Genomic DNA, 20376 nt, shown 5'->3' with positions numbered 1-20376 from the left:
ATATTTTACTTTGAATACCTGGATGATTCATACAGGAATACCTGAATACTGTATATCTATAAACATATACAAAATTAAGAATAACAATTAATAGAAAAATACAAGGCATCCTTGCCATTCATGTTTACTGTAATATATAGCCAGTCATAAGTTATTAAAAACATACACTACAAAAAGCCTGATAAACATGACCCCTTCTGTACCATTGGTAACTGCTCAGCATTTTACAACCAACAGCACAAAATGAGAAAAATGAAAAACACCAGACTGATAGCTGAACAGGAAAATACTGTGGTTTGGTAACAGAAGCTTACTACCTATAAAACAGATTATCAAAAAGTATTTGGGTCAAAATGTCCGCTTCAGATGCCTGATAAATGCCTTACAATGAATTATTATTTAATTTTAACCACATACATATGTGGGTGCATATATGGACAAAATCAAATGGAAGAGAGATTTTTCAAAAGCTATTTTTCATATTTTAAAAACAATGAGGGTTTAAATCTGTTTTAAGTGGCTTCATAAAGAAATGTTCCAAAAGTAATCAACTGCTATGGTATCATCTATCTCTTTTCTTTTCTTTTTACCTCCCTTCCACCTGGTTGAGTAACTCACTATAGACAAGTTCAGGTTGGTGATCTGAGCTCATTTTGGATGTTAGTCTGTATGCTCTCAATTGCAACTGAAGGTTCTAATCTAGTCTCTATGGCCTTGCCTGGAACTTTGTCTAGTCATTTGCACTTGTAAAAAGTCAATGTAAAACACTACTGAATAGGTATGGTAGCATTTTACTCCCACATGTAAATGACTACCAGTGTGCAAGGCAGTGGAGAAAATCAGACCCATTGAATTTACTGGGAATTTTGCCATTGACTTTAATAGGAGTAAGAAGACAGTTAAGCCCAAGGCCCAGATGGTCAAAGCTATTTAGGCATCTATCTCCCACTGAAATTGATGGGAATTAGGAGTCTAAATACCTTTTGAGAATCTAGGCCTAAACACTTGATAGGATTGCTCTTTGGGAGCTGGTGAAAGTGACCAGGTATTCTTTTGAAACCAGATCTACCAGCCAAATTAGGGTCATTTGCTGTAGAAGGCTCTCATCCAATAGAACAAGACTCTTTTTTGCTTTAATCTGACACACATCCTCTTACAAACCACCCATTGTAATAGTAGCTGAAGTAGCTGTTGCACAAATGGAACAGTGAAAACACTTCTGTGAAAACTATGTGTTCCCAATCTTGTGTTTTCATCACAATAGTGAGAGCGCCTTCTGGAATAAATCAAGAACTTAAACTGTATATTTTGAATACAAAGTGTTTAGATATCTAAAAGTATAAATTTTCATTTGTAAGGCGATATTCAGCAAAAGACAGCCCACAAATGGCAGAGTTAAGTTACCTTGTAGTTTCTCTACGTACATACAGCTGATATCTGGTACCTTAAGTGTAATGTATGCGTAACTTTAAATATAACTTGAGGGATGTTAATACACATTTAAAATAGCTTTTGGCAAAATCCTGCAGTCCCTAATCAAGCAAAACTTGCAGTGTTGTCACTGGAAGCTTTTATTTGAGTTTAGAAAGCAGAGTGCGATTCCTTGTATCTTATCCCAAGACTTTGACTGTGTATTAAAAGACTGGGATATCTGCACTGTAGAGAGACCTTCCTAGCTTTCTTGATTTAGTTTCAACAAAGTGACCACAGCCTTTCCCTTACTGTTTAGAGTTCAAGAAATCTCTACAAATGCCTCTAATAACATCAGGAACGATCTGCTCCAATCCTGTGAACTCTCTTGTGAAGAAATTATGCGACTCTCTTGGTTCAGAGGCCATGTCTTTCAGATCATCCAGTGGTGCCCAGGCAACACCAATAGAGAAGACTGTAATACCTATAATGTTATAATAAAAAAAGATCACACGTAAGCCCAAGAAGTTTGTAGATACAAGGAAAATAGCTCTCCAGATTTACATTTGCTGGATTAATTTGGACCAAAAAAAAAAGAAGGTTTTTTAATATATGCAGCTGGCCAAAGACAATGGAACTCTTACCACTAGACTTTTGCAGGAGCAACATTGGGTCTTAAATATTTGGAGCCAGAGGAGGTTTTCTGCTTTCACTTAAACAAGTTTACATTAAGAAGCATGGGGCAACTTATAAAGCTAGCATTTTAGATATTTTATAATACTGCCTATGACAGTAGTAGTGATGTCATTAAACTTTGACAGGACACATGGAATGGAAGTCTGATCTATTGCATACTAGACACCAATTTAATAATTGAAAGATTTTCTGAACAATAGGACTGAATCATTATTGCACTCGGTCAGTTTTCTCAAAAGACAGTAGTTCAGGGAGGCTCTTTAGACAAACCACCTTCCCCCCCAGTAGATGATGATGGTAGAAGTCAAGTTTAATACCATACAGGCTATGCCTTAAGCTTGAACTGATTTTTTTCCTTTCAGATTTTGAATTTGTAATTGTCATAAACAGATAGTTAAGAGTTAATGCCTCTTTTACTTGTAAAGAGTTAAAAAGTTTACCTAGCCTAGCTGACACCTGACCAGAGGAACCAATGGGGGAACAAGATGTTTCAGAAGGAAGGAGGGAAGTTTCCTTTGTTTAGAGTCAGTTTCAGTTTTGGCCGGAGTGGAAAAAATCAAGGAATCAGCCTCTTATCAGAGGAGTGAGTATTAAGGAAGGAAATAAATAGGTTTATGTTTATTTTCTTTTTGTAAATTGTCTTGGCATTAGGGGGATAATCAAATTGGGTATTCTTGTGTGTACTAAGGTTTTTGCCCAGGGGAACATACTATGTTTTGAATCTGTTGTCTGTGAGATCAGCTTGTATGCTCTCTCCCAGAGGTTTTTTTTCTTTTACCTTTCTTTTCTTTAATTAAAAACCTTTTTTAAGAACCTGATTGATTTCTCCTTGTTTTTAGATCCAACGGGATTGGATCTGGACTCACCAGGGATTGGTGGGGGGAAAAAAAAGGGAGGGGGGAGACTGAGTAATTCTTCCTTGTTTTAAGATCCAAGAGGTTTGGATCAGTGTTCACCAGGGAATTGGTGGAGGAGTCTCTCAAGGCTACCCAGGGAGGGGAAGGTTTTGAGGGGGAAGACAGTTTTCCAAATGACTCAAATATCTGGATGGTGGCAACATACTGATCTAAGCTGGTAATTAAGCTTAGGGCTTCTCATGCAGGTCCCCACATCTGTACCCTAAAGTTCAGAGTGGGGGTGGAACCTATGACAGTAATAACCTGCTTTTACTTACATATGTAAATTTACAACATTTATACTGTACATAATGAGATAGCTGAGGAGCAATGACTAAAAAAAGACTAACACATTGCATCTGTAGTTTTGGTGAGTAGAGTGCAAGAAATTTTCCAGTCTGAAAACAGGATATTTGGTTCATATACTGTAATGTCAACTGATTCAGATAATTTTCTTTAAAACTGCCATATACAATACTTTAAAATGAGTGGGGTTGTTTGGTGTTTAGAGCAGAGGACAGGGAATGGGGAAATCTAGTTTCTATTTCTAGCTCTGTGACCTGTAGGAAAGCATTTAACCTCAGCTAGCATCTTTGTAAAATGGAGTTAATATGTTATGCTGAAAAGTGCTAGTAATGGCTGCCATCAGGGAGCTCTTGGATCCAAAGACAGCCAGTGAGTGCGCCATGCATTCTTTCAGGTTCTACAGAAGGAGCAATCAAGCTCCTTCATATATTGAAAACAGCTGCAGACAGTGGAGGTGATGGCCCAAGGTAATAGATTGTGTGGTGGCCAGAGCTAATGCAGATAGCTTAACAGGAGTTTATCTGGTTACAAGCACAGTGGTAGAATATTGGTCGTAGGCTGTGGGTGCTGGAAGCAGAAAGCCCGGAAAGGAGGTGAGTGTATGACCCAGAGAGGAAGTGGAGGGACAGAGTTTCTTGGGCACAGAACTTGCTGGAGTGGCAGAGTTGCGGATTTCTGAATAAAGAAGTTGCCTGCTGCTGTTTGTTGCTACTATGATCAGGGAAACAAGCCTTTGTGTGCCTATTTTATAAACAAACAAGATTGCACAAGAATGTACCCAACTCAAATCACTGATTTCTCACCCTAGCAACCAACCTTGTAAGGTCCTGAATTGTGGCTAACTGTTTGGGCCAAAGGGGCAAACTTCTTTATTTACAAACTTCAAATCCTCCTCCTCCCGCCACCAGTGAAAGACACTATAGGAGTGTGAAATTGACCTCCAGTTTCTTTTGTTGTCTCTCAATCATTTACCTGCTTTGTGTGCTGCAGCAGCAGGACCTCTAACATCATCGTAAGACTGACCATCAGTCAAAACAAGAAGGAAATTTTTGTTGGGTCCATCTCTCACAGGTCCAAACACGTTTCTGGTTGTGAAAGAAATGGCATCACCAGTAGCGGTACCACCACTCATGTAACGAACACCCCGCACAGCAGAGAGAACCTTCTCCTTTGTGGTGTAGTCGGTGAAGCTGAACTCTATGCGCTGATCATAGGTGAACTGCACAGCTGCAATTTTGGAACCAATATCGGAGATCTCAAATGCTTTGGCAACATTACTGATGAATTCAAGCGCGAGGCGGAAGTTGCTGTCTCCAACACTGCTAGAGCCATCTATCAGAAAAGCTATATTGACAGAGTTGTAGCAAGTTTTGCTACACAGCATCTGCTCATGAGAACACAGTTTTTGGACAAGAGGTTTTACGTATTTGGTAGTACCAAACCAGGTGGGTATATAGTAAGAGAAGAAGCCATTGTTTTGACAGACAGCCTGTTTAAAAACAAAACATGCATACAAAGATTTCTGTTGAATGTACTATTAAAGATGTATATAAACCATTTAATTCAATAGTTTGATCGGAATCTAGGATCTGATTTCCCCCAACCCTGCTCCCCCCTGGAATGCTGACCACTCCAATTGAAGTTAATGGTAGCTGTAGATGCTGATCCTCTCTAAGAATTAGCAGGACTCCTAAAAAGATGAAGGATAAAAGCTGGAAGTTCTAATTATACATTTTAAATGTTGAACAAAAGAGACAATGGGAATACAAATATATAAAGAAAGGAGGGTTCTAGATTTTGCTTCAAAGTATAATTACCTAATTTTCTGTGATGGCTTCTAATTTTGCAAGTACAATTTTGTATGTACGGTTAATTGTAGATACAAACATATGTAGTCAGATGTCTCTATGAAATCACATATCAGGTAAGTATCTAGTTACTATTATTTATGCTAGCGAGCAAGGATGGGCACAAAATTGTGGGAGGCAAAACGGTGCCCACTAAAATGAGTAGAAAACCAGGCTCTAAATAACTTCATTTTTAAATGGCCTTTTCAACATATAATTTAATGGTTTAAAACCAAGAGGGCTATAGAAAAATTACAGCAGAAACCTTTAGAATTTAATAGTGATATTATTCCTACAGAGTGCTTAAACCATCTTTTAGAATTTTATATCTGGGATATAATTCACTTATTGTACAAGATGGTTAACAAACTCTTTTTAAAACTCTATTACATATGTATGACTTTTTCATTTGCAGTTCAGGCTGGAGGAAACAGTCATTTGAAATGTGTAATATCCACGAGTGAAGAGTAAATTACATTGAGGACATTCTCTCATACCTTGTCAACAAAACCAAGATCTTGAACCATTCCCTGTTCCTCAGTTGTGGGTCTTGCTACGGACACAATGAATACATTAATGCCAAATTCTCTGGCTACTATTCCAGCTTCTTCTATATCATCTGAGGGCCAGCCATCTATGAAAACTACGATGATCTTAGGAATCCCTCTGCGTACTCCATTTTCCAGAGAGAAGAATCTCTGAGCAGTGTGTTTCAAGGCTTTTCCTAGTTTTGAACAGGAAAAGGAGAATCTGAGGAAGCCGTTTCATAACTGGGAAATTGGGTTTCTGTACCAGTCGAGTAGTACTGGATGTAACCCTTTCTATAGCCGGTAAAGACTCTTCATACTGAGGGGAACACCAGAGATGGGGAATGTCACCGTTCTACAGAGAAATTTTAAAAGATCTGGTGGAAAGATTTAATAGATCTTTCGGATACATAATTTTAGTTAATCAGACACAACTTTCCTGGTTATACTGCCAGGATTATAAATTAAAGGATTTTAAAAACATTTTGAAGTATGAGTAACACACAAACATGACCTTCAAAACAATAAACCAACTTAGAAACATTCCTATTCTAGTTCCAGCATAATTTCCATTACACTGCATTTTCAAAGCATTTTCAAAAGGACCTTGGAAGACTGAGAGACACATTCCTCTCAGTTGGTACAATGTAAATCTAGAGTTACTCCACTGACATATATGATAGTACTGTGGATTTATCCCAGCGTAATAGCAAAATTTTCTCCTGGGAGCTCCAGATAACACAGAAGTTTGAGTGGCCTGTAAGTCACAAATCAATAGAAAGTACAGTAATTTCCAACTGACCAAAAGTAAGTGGAGCTTTACACGTAAGTCTAGCCAGCCCTATGGAAATAAATACTCCAAGGAAGCTCACTTGAAGTGGACTGGTGAAAATGAGGCAGTGGTGGAAGTAGAGTTTAACTCTTACAGGTACGGTTCTGACCCCCCTCATCACCCCCCCCCCCCACAAAAAAGTTTCATGTCTAGAGTCCTGCGCAGATATACATTTATACCCACAGATGTGGATATCTGAGGATAGAAATCGATATCTGCTGAACCACAGGGCTATTCCAGGAACTACAGTGGTGAAAGGAGTAGAACGTGTGGTTGCCACTCTTGAGAGCCCACACTGGCAGCTCCTCCGGCATGGCCGTACTGCCCCTAGCCCTGTACGCTGGCAGGGCTGTACAGACTCCAGACAGGAGATGCAGCTGCATAGAAGGGCTGGAGGCAGTACAATCAGGCCAGAGGAGCTGCCAGTGAGGGGCACTGGCTCCTGGGAGTAGCGGCTCCATGTTCTGCTCCTTTCGCCACTGCGGTTCCCAGGATACAAAACAAAGTGACAACAGTAACATTCTTTGCTACAATTAGTTCTTATCCTGTCTCTGATCAGATTTGTGCTCACCCATACTGGAGTTGCCGCCTCTGAAGCCAATTTCCTTTATGGCAAACAAAACATCTTTTGCTGCAGTAAAGTTTTTCAGATAAAATTCAGTTTTTGGATGCTCACTATGTGAAAAATAAAGCAACTGGTTAAAAAGCAGACATACATGACCAATCTTAAAATAGAAATGAAATGCCTTTTACCCTGCTTAAGGGCCGAATCCAGGGTTCTGAGTTTTGTCAGGAATAGTTGATGATGATATTAATTCTTAAAACAGAGTAGGGACCCTTACTCTTTGCAGTGTCTGATTTTCTCAAACAAAGCAGAAAGAATCAAATTCAGAACAGAAGTCTTGGAAGGTAAGGAGAGAATGATTTTCATTAATTGTAAAATGTATTCATTTGCTGTTTTTGTATACTGTTATGGGGACAAATTTTGCTCTCAATTATACCTCTGTAAATAGAACTACTTTTGAGTCACATTGGAGTAAGTCAGAAATGAATCTGGTCAATTTTTCTATTGTTGAATTTGGATCTTAAACATTTGCTAAATATATTTAGTTTTTTAAAATTTCTTTTAAATGAAAATAGTTTCAGAGTAATGTAATTTGTATGGATTTTAGATGTGCTAGCTAATTACTCTTTATTTAAAAAAAGGAAAATTTTAGCTGCAATGAATTTCTCCCTCCAACTCCTAATTTAGGGCAAACAAAACACTAAATTAAAAACTAGTTGTCATGTGAACTGTAAGAAGTACATTTGGCCTCACTTGCAGTTGAAAAGGACAATTGTGATGAAGTCAAGGTCCTGAGGCAGCATCAGATGGACTCCTCTGCCTATGCAGAGTTGGATCTGCACAAGTGGATCCCAGTGCAGGACGAGGACTGAACACTGCTTTTATTGTTTGTTTGGTTTTTTTGTTTTAAGGTGGGGTCATTGGAGGGCAATTGCCTTGATCCATTCCAATTAACAGCTTGATTCTTCAGGGTACTCAACTCCAGCTGACTAGCCCCCAAGACAGCCATATTTGCCCATTAGATAAGTACTCCACTTTTGGGGACTGATTCTCCTCTCATCCTATTTTGCAGTAATGTAATTCCGTTGAGTCCAGGAGCGTTCCTGTTTTAAGTGAGAAGGCTTCAGGCCCTCTGTCTTAATCTCTCTTCAGTATTCCATCCACTCATTACATAAGACTTTATCCAAGCCTTTCAGTTCAAACAGTTGTTTTGGCCATTTATACATTTCCTGACAAATCCCATGGCTTGGAAGGTTAATTTTTACAAATAAATGAAGCCAAACAATAATCATTCTCCAGGAAGCAAAGTCTTCTTTGCTAATGTGGCCAGCAAGTAATGTTGCAACAATTTTCTTTTCAACTCAACTGGAAAAGCTGGCATGGTAGTTGATGATGATCATCTTGATAAAATTAAATTTAATTCCCTCCCGCCCCCCGAAATTTTTGGATCCTTTTGTTCAGTATCTATTTTAATAACGTTTAGTATCTTTTTTGCACAACATTCACACAATATCTGTCATTGTTTCTTGTTGACTGTATTGGTACCTATAATTTAATACAGGCTTCTTGATGAAAGATGTGGGAGAGACCTCACTTGTTAATCCACCAGATATTTCCGTTTTTTGAAGAAACTTCCTTTCGACCAGAAGCAATTGCCAAAGTGGTTGGGCTCTGGAAAATAGTCTCCTCACAAAACCAGCTGCCCAGGACTTAAATCAAGATAATCCGCAAACAAAATTGTCGGGGAGGGAGGGGAGAGTGTTTTTAAAGGAAAAAAAATAAGCATTAGGCTATTGGACTGGCCGTTCCACTGCCTGACAGTTTTATGCTATAAGTCATAATACAGCCCAATGTTTCCCCCCGCACCAATTTTCATTAACACGTTTGGAAATATCAGTTGCTATAAGCTGATCAGGGATACTCCATTTTTGTGTGGTATTAAAAATTACTCACCATAATATCAAAAATAGCCAAGTTTTAGAACCCCCACTCTGCTGAGATCATCTTCATCTATTTATTTAGTTAGTTAGTTAGTTAGTAAGATGAGATACATGCCTGTGAATGGTGCCGGCAGCCCTGGAGGCCCAAGTCCTCTCCCCACAGATCAAGGACAGGGCAGGCAGCAAGACAACCTTCTCTCATCCTTCCACATCAACTCGCCTCAAAACTAACATACATAAAGGAACGCTTGCTGGAGATGAAAGGATAATTTGTTTTCTATGCCCAGTCACTCGTGGCTGTCAATTCGTCCCAGTTGTGTTTGTGCACTGGACACCAGTCCAATCAGAACTGGACTGAAACCACAAACACACTTCAAATAGATGAAACCACTACCATGAAGTAGTTCAAACTGTCATTCACCGTGTACCATTATTGAAGTTGGGTATGAGCTAGAGACTTAGAAAAGAGAGGCTCTGTGTCCCACTACCATTGTCCTAGCCCAAGTAGTACCCAACCTGAGGTCTGTGGACCAAGAACAGTCCAGAGAGAACTTTCTGGTAGTATGCATAGACCTGTCTGGTAGCATGGTGCTGGCTCTACTCCTTGTTTTCCGCTGCTAACTCATATTAAAAAAAAGCTTAATACTTTCTTAATATTGCTCCTGTTTTCATGGGGATACTACTGGATCATCAGTGGAGGTGTCTGTAAGACTTGCTGTTTCTTAACAATGTAGTTCACACTAGAAACATATTTAGAAATCCCTATCCTAAACAATCAATAATACATTGATTTTAGTTGGATGTCTCAACTACAACAGTTCTTAAGCAGAATGTTATAACTTATACTACTCAAATAGTGGTCTGTTGAATAGGATGTTTTTATGTTTCAGCCTTCTCATTTTAATAACTCAGTTTCTAGAGATTTCTTATAACATTGTAGATACCTGGCTTGCACAACTCCCACATGTGGTCCTTCAGTTCCAATTCTCAGCATCACGGCTATTTTCCCAACAAAGTTCTTCTGCAAATTAAATCTACGCTGCCCAATATTGTAGCTTCCATCAATCAGAAAAGCAATATCCGCTTTACAGTCTGTGAACACCCAAGATAATTAGATTAATTGAAAGTCAAATAAACAGGAATTTGCTTTGCATGAGTTAGCTATGTGGACTCCTACCTTTGTTCCCAACCTTTTTCTCAAGAAGTTTCTTAAGTCGTTTACCTAAAAAGTAGGAAACAGCAGAATTATGTAGGGAACAACAGGCTGAATAGCAATAGCATAAACTGAAGCTAGAAGAGGTCAAGACATTAAAGGCTAAGTTCTAACCTTACCATCTGTCCTGTGTAAGAAGTGGCACATATGTGAGCCATACTGGGGCATTCAGAAAACTGTGATTCCAGCCCTGCTTTCCCCCTCATTCTTTTATCATGGTGTATCTCAACTCCCCTTTATGCACCTGACCAGCTACTTGGCTAGGGGTTGAAGTGGGCAGGGGGAAGGAGAGTCAGGGCTACTCCCAGTGGAGAGTAGCAAGTGAATAACCCACTCTCCTCCCCACAACCAGACTCATAGTCTCTCTTGCACAACTAAATACTGTGACAATCTAGCTCTGAAGGAGTTTAGGAGAAAGGTCTTAACACAGAGTGATATGTAGGACAGATTCTGCCAGAGGAAACAACTGCAACTGTGAAGATATTTTAAAAAAGAATGCTAAGCTCTCAGAAGAAACTTTGTGGGGCATGAATGTTGCACAGGTTGGTGGTTCACAGTGGCATTCCATCCACCAATTGTTAATATGGGGCTAATTATAGCTTTGCAATTGCCCCATATATGGGACAGTACGTACCTGTACTGCCCCAGGAGCAAAATAGGACTCAAACTCAGTCATGTGCTTCCTAATTTTCCCTGCCTTCAGGAAAGATATACCTTGCATCAGATCTATACCAGACGGAACATGCTTTCTCCAGTATGCTGGTGCAATTACACTAGTTAGTATGTCTGGGGGGCGGGGAAGAGAAGTCAAGACTCTGTCCCATTCACCCATCCCTTCTTGATGACTGGTGCTGGAGGGGTGTAGTGCCCCTGTGGCAACTGCTGCTCCTTTTGTATTTCCACCCACAGCACAGGTAGCTGGAGCATTGGAGTAAGGTGTACCTTATACTGTCTTACCCTCCTGTATGGTCCTGAAGGACCAGCTACAATCTGGCCCTATGTTATTAACAAGTCACTCACAGTGACAGAGAAAAATATCGTTACTGCTTCATCTCTGCAAAAAACAATTTAAAGCAAGCTCCTTTGTTTTTGCCACTCTGTGAATATAAGACTAAAGTTATGATAACATGAAGTAACAATGTTTAGCTGCAGCACAACAGAAAATTGATACTACTGCTTCCATGAAGTTAGAAGTGAAGAGAAAGGAGTTGCTGTAGGAGCCAAGAGGGATTCATGGTTGCTAGAAACTCAGTTTGGTAAAGAGTTTACTTTGTTTTGATCTGAGATTGATTTTCATCAAACCCTTTATGTATGTGTGCTTCTAACAATTATCGTGAGGGGCATGATGGACTGGGGATTAGATGTCTTCAAAGCAAGGATTGATTCTTTAACCAGTGAAAATCCTGACAAGGAATTACACCCTTTAGCTACACCCAAGAGCACATTCACACAAGACTGCCCAACTTTTTTCTGGCTTTGTCCATTACCAATGTATCAACTCCAACTCCAATATTGTACCACAATTTTTCCTTACTTTCCTGACTTTGACCAAAATCATGGCTGCTGCTGTTAATTCTTTAAAGTGCAGTAGCTGAACTACCAACACATGGCTGAGTGTAAAATTTGGTGGGGAAAATGCAGGAACTTAATTTTTGTTATTCATCTTTGTTTTTTCAGAAAACACAGGCTCAAATACTGGTAAAGTTATGGCAGCCTTAAACCAGTGGTAATGAGCATCAGTGGTTCCTCCTGACAGGCAAACCTTGGAGAATGAAAACCATTTCCATAGCTTTGTCTACTGTCATATGAGCAGTTATGGGATCATACTGACTTTGAATACAATTTGTAACAAGAATGACTTGGTATTGACTTATTTCCTTTGCAATGTTTCTACATCTGATCTGATCAAGCCTGACTACAACTGCATGAATGACAAGAATTCTCCAGTCTATCCTTGACAGTGCACTCATCACCATGGTCTGAGGATCTAAACTTCACCAATACACTGAATCAGACAGACAACTCTCTCTCAAATTCCCTCTCTAAAAAGGAATGCATTTGCCTCATTTTCATCTCCGTCAGTTAATGGAAATGAAAAAGTCCATGAGCACACAACAGGTTTCCTTCTTCAGTTATCTTTGTGACTCCACTGTGTTCACTCAAGTTTCTGCCAGTTTACATCAGCATAACTGAGATTGGAATCAGCCCCATAGATAACATGTAATATCAGGTAGTATTTGTAAAGTATATTGGGTAAAAAGTACTGACATGCGTAACTTTATTCAAAAGATGAGTCGATCCTATGAGACTTGCCCTATCAGGCAGCCATTCACACATGAGGGTACATTTTGCATATAGTGTGGAAGGCTTCCCTTAGGAAGATCATCTATTAGAAATGTTTCAAACCTGTAGAGGGGCGTGCTGTTGATAGTGGTTGTCCAGCTGCTTCAAGTGCTCCACTCTTGGTCCCTGTATAGTATTGAAAAGATGAATTCATTGCATCTCACTGCAGTCAAATTCTATTGCAGGTGTTTAAAAAGTAATCAAATTTGAAAAATGTACAGTTGATAAATAATTAGAGCACATCTAGTTTATAGTGGGCCTGTGAGCTAGGCAAGTACATTTTATAATTTGTAATATACAAACTCAGACTGCTATGGCTCTCACTGAAGCCATCTGGATTTGATGTCACTCAGCACCACTCAGAATAAAGGCCTTAATTTGTAGTGGCCACCGTATGGGAATTACTAGCGTCTCATAGACTTGGCAAGTAGAATTTATGTAAACAGTTTAGAAGCACTACAGACATTTTTAATTCTCCTGTAAAATAATAGTTCAGAAGCTACAGAAGCTTTCTTCTGTCAACGTGTACTTCTGAAACCAAAGCCACAATGGACGGCCACAGTTTTGCTAAGGGGCATCCTCAGATATAGTCCATCTGACCCAGTGATACCTCTGACCCTGCTTGCCAAAAATCCCTTTTATAATGCTCTTTAGAGAATGAAAGCCCTAACCAGGCATGATACAGATAGACGTATAGCGGAGTCTCTCCTTGCAGGTAGTTTTACTGTATATACTGAAATACTGACAAGGAATAAGTTTCACAGAAGACCAGGTTTTATCTGTCTGCGTGATGGGAGGTAAAGGAGGAAAAAACTTGACTGGCCAGTCTTTAAGATTAAGGTAGATTGTCAAATGCCAGTTAACTGATTGTACAGACAAAATTCTCTTTAAGGATATGTGAACCTACAGTGTAGAGCAGGGGTCAGCAACCTTTCAGAAGTGATGTGCCAAGTCTTCATTTATTCACTCTGATTTAAGGTTTTGCGTGCCAGTAATATATTTTAACGTTTTTAGAAGATCTCTTTCTCTAAGTCTATAATATATAACTAAACTATGGTTGTATGTAAAGTAAATAAGGTTTTTAAAATGTTTAAGAAGCTTCACTTAAAATTAAATTAAAATGCAGAGTCCCTCAGACCAGTGGCCAGGACCCAGGCAGTGTGAGTGCCACTGAAAATTAGCTCGCGTGCCGCCTTCGGCATCCGTGCCATAGGTTGCCTACCTCTGGTGTAGAGGTTCAAAGGAGACACTTAAGCACATTATACCTAACTAAGGTCCTGATCCTGTGAGGTACTGAACCTCCTATGAGAGTTGAGCACAGGACAAGACAGGGCCCTAAATGAAAAAACATACAATATGGTATTACTGACCTACATGATCCCCTATCTTTATTCATTTTCTCACAAAATGAGGATAGGAATTTTCCTGAAGGCCTTTGTCAAGGTTGCTTTTTGCACCATTTCCCTAGGATGAAGGCTATAGCATTCGGTACACTCAGAACAGTAACAGACTGGTCAATGGATGCTGGTGCCCAGTTCCTCAATGGGAGTTGAATTCAGTGGGAGTTAGGTGCCTACATACCTCCTTTATGTATCAGTCAGCGGCAATCATTGACTGAATAGTCTAAATTGGAATAGTATGGTAAGGTGATTATAAGAAAATGGAGGATAAAACAATGAGAAAAGGAGAAAGTCAGTCATTGTTTCTACAGCATGCTGTATAGCCACAGGCCACTGAAAGGCCTGGACAAATTTCTGTTAACATTGCAAATATATGTTACTAAATAATAAATACTTGATCCACCTACCAGCCACTGAGAAAGATGAAGCCCATCTAGTGAGCACCTGAGATTGAATTCCATTAGCATACACGGCAGAGTAGTTCTCTTGTCCTGGCAGGGTCTGTATCCTTACAGTTCCTCCCGCACTGGTGATCACCCCTCTGGGATAAAAGAGGATGGTCTTACCACAATGCCAACTAAATACTTTACAAGTATACAGTAACATTTTTAAAGAGGCATTAAGGAAACCATGGAAAGGACAAGGTCCTTACTTTAAAAATGATTTTACTATTACCAACTACCACTATTATAACCAACTAAGCTAAGTAAAACTGGGAAAAAAACAACAGCTGAGGTAAGCAAGGATGGACACTGCTGAGACTCCATCTCAGGCGGAGGTGTTTGAGAAGGAACTGAGGATGGTTCACCCACGCAGCTCTATAAAGCCATGGTACAAAGCACAAGGCAGAGTAGAGCACGTGCAGGCTGACTGGACACTGCTACCTAAAAATCTCAGATCGAAGGTTCCTGGGGCACATGCACACCCTGAAATGGAGCGCCCATAGGGACACAACTCAAAGAAGAACCAACAGCTCTGGTCAAAAGAGGTAAATTAGAAAACTATAAGGGGGTGGGGTGAAGGTCAGATCCCAGAATTTCTACTGAACCTGTTCCAGCACAGTGCTGTATGCTTAAATTGGGAACCGTGGAACAGTTTAAGAGACTTCTGGTTAGGAATCATGAGTTGTTCTCCTGGGCCCACAAAGGTATAGGCTGTACTGCACTGCTCTAGCTCTAGACTGATACTAGGAGAAACCAACCAATTAAACAGCGACCTCACTGATTGCCAGTAGAAAAAAGGAAAGCGGCACTACAGGACATTGAGGAAATATATCAGGAAGACATACTGAGCTTTGGACTATGGGTTCACCCATAGTTGTGGTTAAGAAAAAGGAAGGCAGCACCAGATTCTGGATGGACTATAGAAAATTAAATGAAGTCACTTTAAAGGATTCTTATCCATTACCATGAACGGATAGTACCTTGCATGCTATAGTAGGTTCAGTCTGGTTTTCCACACTGGATCTTAAAAGTGAGTATAGTGAGTGGAAGTGGATCCAAAAGACAGAGAAAAAATTGCTTTCATAGCAGGACAAGCCTCGTTGCAATTTAAAGTGATGGCTTTTGGCTTGTACAGTGCACCAGCCATATTTGAAATGCTAATGGAGAGGGTAGTACATGGCATGTCCCTCACAGCTTGTCTGTTATGCCTACATGATATCCCGGGGCATGGTAAAACCTTTGAACAGGAACCAAACCATTTATAAAACATCTGTGAGATGCTGAAGGCAGCCAGTTTGAAACTGAAGCTGAAGAAATGTGAGATGTTCCAAAAAAGAGAGACTGACATTAGCACATTATTACTAGGGAGAGAATTTTCACTGACAAAAGAGAATTCAGGTGGTACGCAGCTGGCCAACTCCGAGACAATTATAGATGTACAGAGTTTTGCAGGGCTCTGCTATTACAGACGGTTAATTTGAGTATTTCAAAAATGATGACATAAGTTGGGTGGGAAAGGGAAACAACTTCAGTGGTCAGTAGAGTATGATATAAGTGTTTGTTTTCAGAGTTGGAAAAGGCTCCGCTGACTGCTCCTGTCTCGGCCTACTTATGTTTCAAACTCGTTGGACAGAAAGGCTGGTGCTTATGGTTTGGCAGAAGTATTGGCACAAGAACTCTAAGGACTTCCCCCCCCCCGGGGGGACAAATAATAAAAGAACAGGGACAGGAGTGTGGTCAGAGGGTCATAAGAAGGGAGCATGACGGGGACACCGAGCACAGAATCCTGGACAGCGCCCACTGCTCCTTAAAGACGTCAAGGGAGCCAGTGGACGCCGCCCAGAGGAACTCTGCCTGGATACGTGAATGGACTAAGGATCGGAAACAAGCCCCACAGTCACAGGAGTCTCCATCGGCTAACCTCCTCTCCCTGGTTGTGTAGATGGCCATTTTAGCCAGGGCAAGGAGGAGGTTGACCAGGAGGTCCCATGACTCCAAGGACTTGAGAGGTGGTAGCTTATCATAGCAAAAGTCTATATTCTCTTGAGAGAAATTATTGCCCCACCTGAAAAGGAACTCTTAGCAGTGGTTAAATCTATAGAATGTTTTTATCACTATTTGTATGGGAGGAAGTTTATGGTCAGGACAGACCAAGCTTCTCTGCAATGTCTCTTTAGATTCAGAAATCCCGAGGGACAGCTTGTCAGATCGTTGGAGAAACTGCAGTGCTATGATTTCACAATAGCACACAGCCCTGGCCATATGCATGTTCATGATGATGCCTTGTCCAAGCAGCCTTGCTGCAAACCCTGTCCTAAGAAGGAGAGCAAGGAATTAGTTGCTCAAACGAATGGGAGTGCTTCCCTTCCTCTAATGCACAAAAGTGCCCATGTTTCTAATTCATCCACTTAACTCTGGAGTGGGGTTGCAGGAATGGACCCAGATCAACTCAAAACTTCCTAAAGAGAGGATCCTGATAGTAGGGTAGTGTGTGACTGGAGAATCACCTTGCAAATGCAGCCACCTTGGAATGTAGTAAACATCACAGTTAAAGCTTTCTAGTCACAGTGGGAAAGCTTGGAATTTAATGATTAAATATTGTATAGGACCAGTGTGAAACCAGAGGGTGATGGATCCAGATACTGGTTGGTTGTACCAGATACATTGGAAAAGGAGATTCTGAGGTTATGTCATGATTCAAAACTCCTGGACATTTTGGGGTTACAAAATGCTAAGGGAGAATTTCTATTAGGTAACACGCAAGCAGGATGTAGAAAGTTGGTGCAGGAAATCTGATCATTGTGTTACAAAGAAGGGTTTCTCTAAAACTGGGAGTACCCTCTTGCTGCAATATCTTGTGGGGACATCAAATGTAATGCATTGCCATTGACATTCTTGGGCCCTTGCCCTGTGACAAAGGCTGGAGATTGAAATTTGCTGGTAGCTATGGGACTACTTTACAAAGCTGCCTGAGGCTTACCCAATAAGAAATCAAAAGGTTATGACGGTAGCAGAGGTCCTTGTGAATGATTTCTTCACCAGATTTGGGATTCTGAGTGAGTTACACAGAGATTGGGGTGAAACTTTAAAACCAGGGCTTTGGAGCTGTACTCCAGCTCCAGGCAAAAACCTGCAGCTCCACTGCTCCAGAACTGCTCTGTGCTCCAGCTGTGGGCTCTGCTCCAAAGCCCTGTTTAAAACCAAAGAGTTTCAACAGGGTTGTGAGAGTCTATGGGTCCACAAAACTTGCACCACCCCAGCACATCTGCAGTCTGATGATGGTCAAAAGGCTCAAGACTTTGGGGGTTCAGCTAGCTACTGTGGTAGAACAGCACCAAGGGGATTAGGACTAGCATATCCCATTCCATTTGACGGCTTATAGAACAGCAGTCAAAGAGAGTACAGAGTGTACTACAGCACGCCTCGTGTTTGGGCATGTGCTAAGGCCCACTCCCAGCAAACATTTTGTATGGAGTTTCTGAAGAGGAACAAAAGGGTTTCAACGATTTGGATGATGCAGGACCCCTATAAACCAAAACTGAAAAAATTCACAGCTTTGCTAGGAAAAATTTGAGAACAGCTGCTGATAAAATGAGAAAAGACTCTGTGACCTGAGGTCAGATGGGGAAACTTTTAAAAGAGGAGATGCTGGTCTGGTTCCACAATCCTAGGAGAAAAAAGGGTAGGAGCCCTCAACTGGATAAAACTTGGACAGAACCTTACACAGAGATTGGGGTGAAACATTAACACCACCCTATACCGAAAACCTACCGACCGCTATGTCTACCTCCATGCCTCCAGCTTCCATCCCAGGCACATCACACGATCCATTGTCTACAGCCAAGCACTGAGGTACAACCCAACGCATCTGCTCTAACCGCCTCATGACAGAGGACCACACCTCAAATCTCTACCAAGGATTTCAAAACTACAATACCTGCAGAGGAAAATAGGAAGAAACAGATCAACAAGCCAGACGTGTACCCAGAAGCCTCCTACTGCAAGACAAACTCAAGAAGACCAACAGACTCACCGTCATTACATACAAGCCCAACTAAACACCCCTCAGACGCAATCATAGGGATCTTACAACCATCCTGGACAATGACCACACTTTCACAGGCCTTGGTGCGCCAGTCCTCGCCCACAGGAAACTGCCAGCCTGCAAACATATTCTTACAATAACGACACTACACCATTAGTAACTCTGACCAGGAACCAATCCATGACAAACCCCGATGCCTAACTCTGCCACATATCTACACCAGCGACAACATCAGGCCTAAACAATCAGCAAATCACCGTTCATTCACTGTACGTCACACCAATGTATATTGTCATCAATGCCAGCAATGCCCCTTGCTATCGTACACCTTGGCCAAACTGGCAGTCTCATACGGAAAGATAAATGAGACACAAATCAGTATTAGGAATGGCAAATATACAAAAACCTGTGGAGAACATTCAACCTCTCTGGCCAACCTTAGCAAGACTTAAGGTGGCCATCCTGATGCGAAAAACTTCAGGACCAGACTCAAGAGAAACTGTAGCTTCCAGTTCATCTGAAAACTTGACACTATCATCAGGATAAAACAAAGACTGTGACAGGCTTGCCAACTACAAACCATTTCTCTCCTTGGTTTTTCCACTCAATGCTAAGAACAGGGCTCTCCTCCCTATTGACATACCTCATTATCTCTTTTTGCATATCTATACCTGCCCTTGGAAATTTCCACTACATGCATCTGACGAAGTGGGTATTCACCCACGAAAGCTCATGCTCCAAAACGTCTGTTAGTCTACAAGGTGCCACAGGATTCTTTGCTGCTCCTACACAGTAGTAACTCAAATAACCAAAGGAATGTTTAGGATACAGTTTGGTCCCAGGACTAAACCCAAAGTTATCCATAAGGACCACATAAAGCAGTATCAAGGGGTGTAGCGTTTCAAACAGAATGGGCAGGAATTGTCACAGCCAGCAAGTTCCACAGAAACAATAGACATGTCTCAAGAGCACACTGAAACGAAATCCATGGAGGGAAAAGCCCCAAAGAGATTTGGGTAGGAATAAAATTATTTCATGTTGGGGATGTGAAACTGTCCTAACAGACACCATGCATATGTAAATAGTTGATTTGTAATTTGTTAAATTAGTTCTTTTCTTTTTGTTTGGGATGTGTTATTGAGTGTCACCATTTTGGGCCTCATTGAGACTATTGACAAAGCTGAGGTTGATGTTAGGTAGGTGGAATGCACACTTGGTATTAGCTGAAATGAAATAACTATTTCTGGTCTGTTCCTTTGTTAATGAATTTGGAAAGTTCATTTTCATGATAGCTCAAGATTTCCTTTAAAGGTGAAATTCACCTTATACAGAAGGTCCATGTGAGAGCTAAACAGTACAGAAGGGCTTGTGAATTTCCGCCTAAATGAAAAAAAACAATTTTTGCTATCAAAACCTGATTTATATTTTTACAGAACCCTTGTATTTCACTCTGGTGCCAATGCCTTGCATGCCAAGGCTGTTTTGGTTATACTAGAACTTTATACATTTTCCAGGAATGCTTTTAATTCTATTGGTTAACTAATGGTCACCACATTTTTTTCCTGTTGTTTTATCATTGCCTGACAGTGACAATCCACAGAAGTGGGCAGCCCTTTCTCTTGATGAGCTGCACTGTTAGTAATAACTATGATTTACACTGAGACAGTTCTTTTCATTCCAAAGAACACAAACAAAATAGAGGTACATGTAAACCACTGAAATGCAGACACACAGAGGGGACCATCCAATATTTCACTGTGCAATACTGCACGGGAGGGGGAATTTTGGCCAAGGACATCAAACCAAACTGAACAAACTTCACTATTATGAAAGGTATAACTCTAGTCCAAAGCCCCCGGAAGTCTATCAACAAGTTCAATTAACTTTAGACCAGGCCCTGAGTAAGCAGACAG

The 20376-nt window shown here is 40.7% G+C and overlaps 1 protein-coding gene across 1 annotated transcript in view; it reads right to left on the bottom strand.

Moving 5' to 3' along the window:
* Window positions 1–1030: 1030 nt before the first annotated feature.
* COCH (cochlin) overlaps window positions 1031–20376 on the bottom strand; it is a 39391-nt gene continuing 20045 nt past the window's right edge. Inside the window, exons 4-11 of the mRNA XM_032773337.2 lie at window positions 14383–14516; window positions 12639–12701; window positions 10197–10241; window positions 9964–10111; window positions 7086–7189; window positions 5653–5879; window positions 4281–4797; window positions 1031–1894 (exon numbers count right to left, since the gene is read on the bottom strand). Coding sequence (XP_032629228.1) covers window positions 1719–1894; window positions 4281–4797; window positions 5653–5879; window positions 7086–7189; window positions 9964–10111; window positions 10197–10241; window positions 12639–12701; window positions 14383–14516 — 1414 coding nt within the window. The 3' untranslated portion in view covers window positions 1031–1718. The remainder of the gene's footprint in view (window positions 1895–4280; window positions 4798–5652; window positions 5880–7085; window positions 7190–9963; window positions 10112–10196; window positions 10242–12638; window positions 12702–14382; window positions 14517–20376) is intronic.

The sequence above is a fragment of the Chelonoidis abingdonii genome, chromosome 4 (genome assembly GCF_003597395.2).
Source record: "Chelonoidis abingdonii isolate Lonesome George chromosome 4, CheloAbing_2.0, whole genome shotgun sequence".
NCBI lineage: Eukaryota > Metazoa > Chordata > Testudines > Testudinidae > Chelonoidis > Chelonoidis abingdonii.
Note: the sequence above shows the minus strand (reverse complement) of the source record. Positions and strands in the feature narration are given on the sequence as shown.